General features: G+C 40.4%; 1 protein-coding gene across 1 annotated transcript; it reads right to left on the bottom strand.

Moving 5' to 3' along the window:
• Positions 1-4216: 4216 nt before the first annotated feature.
• On the bottom strand, positions 4217-6237 carry LOC103934711 (beta-1,6-galactosyltransferase GALT29A-like). The gene has a single exon (XM_009344463.3). It carries the CDS (start codon positions 5823-5825, stop codon positions 4410-4412), a length of 1416 nt encoding a protein of 471 aa, XP_009342738.2. The 5' UTR covers positions 5826-6237; the 3' UTR covers positions 4217-4409.
• Positions 6238-7521: the final 1284 nt, after the last annotated feature.

The raw sequence follows: 7521 nt of genomic DNA, 5'->3' as shown, positions 1-7521 counted from the left end.
ATGTCGTTTCTACAATGTCCGTTAATTTGGTCTCCTTTTAGTTCCGCAATGAGAGTAGCAGTGTTATTGAGAATAGCAGTCTTCTAGAATTTTAATTTGAGAAGTATGACTCGAGAGTTATGATCTTTTGCAGGGAAAGAGGCATTCCTGTAGCAAGCGAGGCATGGCTGAACTACAGCATAGAGAAACAAGAACCCCAGCCTCTCAAAGCGTATGATATTGTTAGTGATCTTGCTCCCGATGGTAGAGGAGTTCCATGGAACAAAATGGATCCAAGCGAAGAGGCACTTGAGTCCCTTCAACAAAGTACAGAATTTTTCCCTCAAAGATATCTATAGACTCCGTTTGAAATTTCATGTTTGTATTTATAGCTGTAATCACAACAATATCGTATTGACTGCAGCTGAAGATGTATGGGAAGAGAAGTGTCCACAAGGATAGTAAATTGCAGGAGCGAGGCGGGAAAATCTTTGAGAAAGATGGCATATTGTACAACTGCGCTTTTTCTCATTGTGATCTAGGCAGAAAACTGAATGAGTAAATTAGACCTCCTCTTCATCTATTTGAAGTTAGATGTGATGATGTCAAGTAGCCTTAATTTTCATGTTTCTTCTGCAGTTATTGCATCATCCAACTTATTACAGTACCAGAGAGCAACCTAAATTTGTACTACAAGAAAGGGAAAGTTGGCGATGACCCCAATGCTGAGGAAAGGCTTGAAGAGTGGGATATTGTGGACGACGCTGTCAAGGAGTTTGTGAGGCTCTTTGAGAAAGCAACTGGAAATGAGATTGAACCATGGGAAAGAAAGAAGAAAATCCAGAAGAAGCTGTTGAAGTTTTACCCTATGGGCATGGTACCGCTACTCATTTCCTTTAGTTTGGAGTGTTATTCTGCCATATGAAATGTTTGTTATTCTGAACAGGACGATGGAGTTGATGTGAGGCATGGAGGCCTTGGCCTTCGCCAATTGGGAGTTGCTGCCACACATTGCAAACTTGAGCCGATGGTTGCAAATTTCATGAAGGTTTTATGCAGTCAAGAGATTTACAAGTATGGTTCGGTTTCCAGTTATTTGACTATCTATTGTCTTTTTACTCTGAAGTCCTCAAACCAGCTGTTTCAAATGTAGATATGTTTTGATGGAGATGGGATATGACCCACTCGAACTTCCAATGGGGATGCTTTCCGATGTCCATCTAAAACAATGTAAGGAACTTCCTCGAACATCCTCCTTGTGCCCTTGTCGCCCCTTTGACGTACTGAAAAAGGTGTGCATTCAGGTGAGGAGGTTCTCCAGAATTTCGTGGAGACACTGAAATCAATGAAGGATGCAGGACCGAAGGCTGTGGCTGTCTGGTCAGATTTTAGCCAGAGATGGTTCACCCTCATGCACTCTACTAGGCCTTTTATCTTCAAGGACCATCAGGAACTTGCAGATAATGTAAGCAGAACCAAATCATATGTCACTTATTTGATAGTGGAAATGTCCGCTTCGCTGAGAAATCATTTTGGGCCAAACTTGCAGGCTGCGGCTGCACTTGAAACTGTTCGAGACATAAACGTAGCTTCACGTCTCATAGGAGACATGGGTGGTTCTACCCTTGATGACCCCTTGTCTGATGGATAAGGAATCTGATGACTACACGATGATCTTGAAGTACATGGAGACGACCTACGAACCTGTCAAAGTTGACGATGTTGTAAGGATGCATGTTTATAACAGTTTTGAAATCATTATAATGTATGATTTCTAGACACCTAGACAAATTGACAACTTGTGCTGGTAGTGATCACAAATTCTTTTCAGGAGTAAGGGGTCTCTGTCGATAACATATTTGTCATCGAGTCAAGTGCTAGCCCATCTCTGGACGAAATAAAGAAGTTGCCGAACAAAGTCCTCTTATGGTGTGGTAAGGTGCCTATTCTTGTTTCTTTCCTTTTCTTTCCTTCGAACAATTAGTTTCTTTACATGAATAAGCACTTGCAAACCAAGAAATAAGGCAAATTTGAAATGTGGCAGAGGCTTCGATAGGGTGAGCAGCTGGTAACCTAGTGAAGACTTAAAAAGAACTTTATATGATAGTAATAAGATAACATCCCACGTGTTACAAAGAATAATAATTCGTAGTACTTCTGCAAAGCTTGAACAAAAACGAGGATTTTACCCTACTTTTGGTTTTTCGTGTGCAGAACACGGAGCTCAAATATGTCGAGGCACTTGCATAAGGGTTTCTTGCCTGCAATATGCTCTCTCCCTGTTCCAGGCTATATGGTATTGTAGTTACAACTTACAAGTCCTATGTCGGCATGATTTAATGTGCTTGATGTTCTCTAATTGTATACTAATGCATGGATTTAATGTGCTTGATGTTCTCTACTTGTATACTAATGTATGGATTTTGACTTACAGTTTGGAAGGGGCTATCGTGTGCTCTGATGCTGCCCCAGAAGCTGCTAGGTACGGGTTTACTACTGTGGACAGACCAGAAGGATTCTTGGTTTTAGCTGTTGCTTCTCAGGGAGACCAAATCACTTGAGGTTAAGACCCCGCCCGAGGTATAATCCGAGAATATGGTTTAAATTCAAATTCTGTGAGATGTTTCCATTCAGTTTTAACTCAAACGGAGTGCAGTTCAATGACGAAGGATATCAAGTCTTTAGAAGAGAAGAAAGTAGGAGTTAAAGGCTTGGGGAGGAAGAAAACCGATGAATCGGAGCACTTTCTCTGGCAAGACGACATTAAAGTTCCTTGTGGCCGCCTGGTACCTTGAGATAGTAAGTATGCTGTTTATGGTCCGAAACAGGTATCAATACTCGATAGAGGGCTGTCGCAGTTAAGTTTTCAAGTCGTGTTTCTCTGTTTTCTTTTGTTTCAGGTAAGCGTAAGGTTCTTGGTGGCAGTGAAGTATGAAGAGAAGGATTCGGTGACGGAGCCGGAGGAGTGAAGGGCGGCTGGAAGTAAAGCCGAGGAAACAGAGTACAACGTTGTATAGACCTTTTTGACCTTTTCTTATGCCGTCTTTTGGATGGAATGGGAAAGAATTGCAGATGAACCTTGTTGTATGTAACGTCATGTCATTACAAATCTTTCCAGTCAAGGTACTAATGGTGTTTCTCGGCATCTTTGAACTGTGAAAGCATATATGTATCTGAAGCCTCGAAGGTGGCATACTTCTACTTTATTACGAAACATTTAAATTATTTTTTACTCTTTACCTCAATGTAAATCTGTGTGTGCAGCCGTACACGTATGTGTACATAAAATCGGTCTGATCAAAGGTGTTATCTAGTAGTCTGAGATGAGCGATTTCAGACCCACCTCAGACGAGGTGATCGGCATGACAGGCAATCGTCGGCGTATCATTGTCACAAGATTAAAACGTTAGGTGCTAGTCGAACGGCAAGTTAGTGTGTAACGTTTAGGTAGGGTTTAAACAGAGTAGGCGGATTTAAGTAAATTTATTATATATTGTAAATAAGTACCTGATAACATTTAAAAGACACACATAATAATATATGATACATGCATTACAAAATAAAATGACATAAATTATAAAGTTCTAGAATATATTGAATACATGAAGAACAAGCATATAATGAGTTTTTATCCAAGTATTTAACAAGTCTTTTTACATTTTTTTTTGAAAAATTAAAATGCAATATGAAAGTCATCGATTTTCTGTTTAAGTCAAACTTGCGACCTAGATGGACGCTGCAAATCTAGGTGCACTTTCTTAATTTTCAAACGTCTAAAAACTAATCCAGGCGGTAGCCAACCGTCTAGGCAGGAATTTTCAAAACAGTGCATTGTCATATATGACAAGTTCCTCAAATGAGCACCGCGATTGAAAACAACCTCAAGACACATGACCTAGTTGCTCAAGGGCTTTCAACAAAAGCAAATTAAGTTTCAAAACTGAATGTTGATGGCGTCCTTTTTCTCCCCCACTTATTTTCTCTAGATTTTAAGCACCAAAATTGAAAAACTGCAAAAACTGCGAAATGGTTATCAAACGAGCATGCGCGACTGACAATACAAAATGAAATACACAAGCTGAAGACAGCATGGTAAAGGAAGAACTGGGCAACCAACTGAACCAACTCAACAGAAAAACAACCTTAGTTTTCAACATGTCGAGGCCGGTTTCTATTCATGCTTGTGCTTTTAATGTCGGAATACAATGATTTTCTATGTACGCATATAATTCACGAATTCAATCAAAAAACAGAACGGGATTCGGATTCGAATTCGAATTTTACAGTTGACAATTCCCAAAACTATCTTTGATATAGAGGGTCAAAGTGTTAAAACATAAATCTCCAACAATTGGACTACTATTACAACAACAATACAACAATTCAAACCACCCAATTCCACAAAACCATATGATTCAACTACCATAATGTCATTGATATACAACCACGGGAGGAATCTTGAATTTCTCCGAAAGGAACGGTATTACCTGCGGTCTCTCAACTAAATCGTGATAGAAAGCGTATTCCGCTGGATAATCGTGCAACCCAAGCTCGGCCTTCTGGTTCGTATGGTAATGATGCTTAGCTGAATCCGACTTCCCAAATCCAAAAACACTAACTTTGTCACAAATTCCCAAAGCGAGCATAATAGCCTGCATACCGGAAGAGTAATGAAACATGGAACCATCATGAACCGCCCCCCATTCCTCAAACGACTTCCCCGTCTCCTCCACAAACCGTTTCAATGAATAATACTTCACGATCCTCGCGCACAACATATCAAACCGCGGATCAGTCACGAGCAAAGGCGCTTTGTGGAATGCATTGCATATCGTGTAATCGAAGAAATGCAGCGGTTGGCAAATGTACATGATCATTGGCACATTTAGTCCATAAGGGTGGCAAAAACAACCATCTCTCCTAGCACAAAAATGCAAAATGTTACTATTTACAAACGAAATGTTGGTTTTCGACCCAACTTTCTCCGAAAAACTCTCAATTCTCGCATTGTTCAATCGAATGACTACCTCATGACTATCAATGAGAGCTCCATGATTACTGTTCAACAAAATCCCACTGTTTCCGACAACTGCACACGACGAATAACGCCGTTGCTCTGAAACCACCAAGCCATTGTGCCTGTCGATGGGCTGCCTAACAAGTCTCACTAAATCCAACATAACATCAGCATGAAACCGTTTGTTTCTCGACCAGTCACTCAAAACCCTCCTAAAATCCAACCAATAACGATAGAACTCAGGAGAGCGGAGCATTACCGGCAATCCAACGGACGTCCTTGTTCTGATATCCTGGTGATTAAATCGCCTCCACGAAGCAAAAGTCCGGTACCGTCCGAGAAGGTTACCCTCCAACAGCTGCTCTATCTCCTTCTTGGCTTCAGCTTCGCCTGCATCAACGGCGGCGAATCTGAGCAGAGTGGCATTGAACACCGGCTTTGGCGGTTGGATTAGCACCTTCTTCTCGAGCTCAAAGGTATGGCGGACGGCGTTCCGGCAGGTCAGCGTGGCGGCGAACACAATGAGAAGGAGAATGCTGAATAATGGGCGGACCGAGCGCTTCATGGGAAGAACGAAGAGATCGTTGAAAGGGTTGATGGGGACCGCTAAATGCGGCCAGAAATAGATGGGAGTGCAGATCTTGATGCTCTGCGAGTTGGGTTCATCCTGGTTTTCTACAGACTTTGGCATTAGGGAAGTTTTGATTTTCAGAGTGGGATTTGGGAAGCAGATGGGATTTGCATCTGGGATTTTGCTGATGAGTGTTTCAGTGGGAGTGAGGGTGAGAAAACGGGTGTGTGGGATTTGGTTGAAAAATGAAAATTTCATAGTGTTAAATACTAAAGGGGTTGTGGGGTTTGGACCTGGGAGGGATTTGGAGGTGCTGCCAGAGAAGAACTGGATTGGAAAAACCAGCAGGTGACAAACCCCATCGGAGGTGAAAAGCTTGAGACTGTGAAAGGTGGTTTGGTTTTATTTTTTCTGGTGAGTTGTGGGAGATGCAATGCAGTGGAAATACAGTAAAAAATTGACCACTTTAGATTTGGTGGTGGATTGACGGTTATTGATTGGGCAGTTGAAATCTGTGATTTGGATTTGTTGAGGGTTTTTGTAGTGGGAGAGGGAGAGGGTTGCGGAACAGGGGAGGCATGGTCTCCTTCCCTTTTTGCAATGGGAAGGAATTTATAGGCTGCTTTTCCTTTGCAGCTCAAAGCAACGATGTAGAGTGCGTGGGATTTGGGGTCGGGTCCATTTGGGCTTTTTATGCTATTTTTAGGACCCCACATCAATCTGCTGAACGAGGAAAAAAGGCAAAAAGGAAAGTGAGATTTGGGGTCGGGTCTATTTGAGTTTTGATCCACTTTTGATTACGCAGAATTTCAATTTTTTCCATATTAAATTTCCATTTTTCTTTTGAGTGAGAGAATTGGTTTACAATTTTTCCCTTTGTGGATTTTCGAAGTAGGACCGAGCTTTCAAAAGGCACTTCAAGTTCTGGAAATTTTTTTGTTATGCTTTTGTTATATCAGGTTCTAAATTGTGCAAACCATTTCTTTAATTAGGGAAAATTAAGCAGAATCCTGCTTATTTACATATTGTTATTTTAAGAAACAATTTTGTTAGTATTTTCTAAGAGAAATGATAGTAAGAAACTGCAATTTACTTTTGGGTTTCATTCTTAACTAATTTCTGAATTTATGCCCAAGTCCAATCTACTCCAAAGATAGGCTGAGCAAAGGGAGGAAAGGTTTAAGCAAGTATGTGTAGTTTTCCAAGTTTTTTTTTTCTACAAAATATAAAAAAAGAAATAAATATTTGTTTCCCTTTTTCTACTTTGTTCTTTTGCAGCAAAACAAGCATGATTTTGTTGGGAACTGCTTATTTAGTAAAGCAACAGTTTCATATTGTGAAGCGCCTTTGTGTGTTTATCACTTTATTCTTTACAGTTCAAGTTTCCTAAATGAAGTTTGACAAGTACGGATTTTGACAATTTATAACCGTAGACTTCATTTTGCCCATGGACACCTATTTTGTTCTTTCTTGTTGATAGAGTTGTAAATAAATTTGCACATTTATGTGAATAGTATTGTATAATGTATATACATATATATAAATTCTTTTAGAACTTCTACATGTGTTATACAATTTTTAATCCCCACAGCAACGTGCGAGCACCCTTGCTAGTACTAACTATACATTCCCTAGTCATATGAGGTTTTTAGACAAATGTCTAAGTAGTTGATGAAGCGTCTTAGTAGACAATTGATGCGCACATGAGTCTCATTGGGGATGCACATAGGAGTACCTTCACCAAAACCTTGACAAGGAAAATCCAGAGGGAAAAAACCATGGTCGAAGAGAAAAAGATAAGCCATGCAATACTTGACATCTTCAAGATGTATCACGCGGTAGAAAACGCACACAAGGGTATGACCAATGCGATGTAGGTGCCACGTTAAAACCTTGCGAGGTAGCAAAGATTCAATGGAAAAAATGATCCTGATCGAAGAAAAAAAAGGTACAT

Source organism: the organism of the source record quoted next, unplaced genomic scaffold (assembly GCF_019419815.1).
Source record: "Pyrus x bretschneideri cultivar Hongxiangsu unplaced genomic scaffold, Pyrus_bretschneideri_v1 Contig29, whole genome shotgun sequence".
NCBI lineage: Eukaryota > Viridiplantae > Streptophyta > Magnoliopsida > Rosales > Rosaceae > Pyrus > Pyrus x bretschneideri.
Note: the sequence above shows the minus strand (reverse complement) of the source record. Positions and strands in the feature narration are given on the sequence as shown.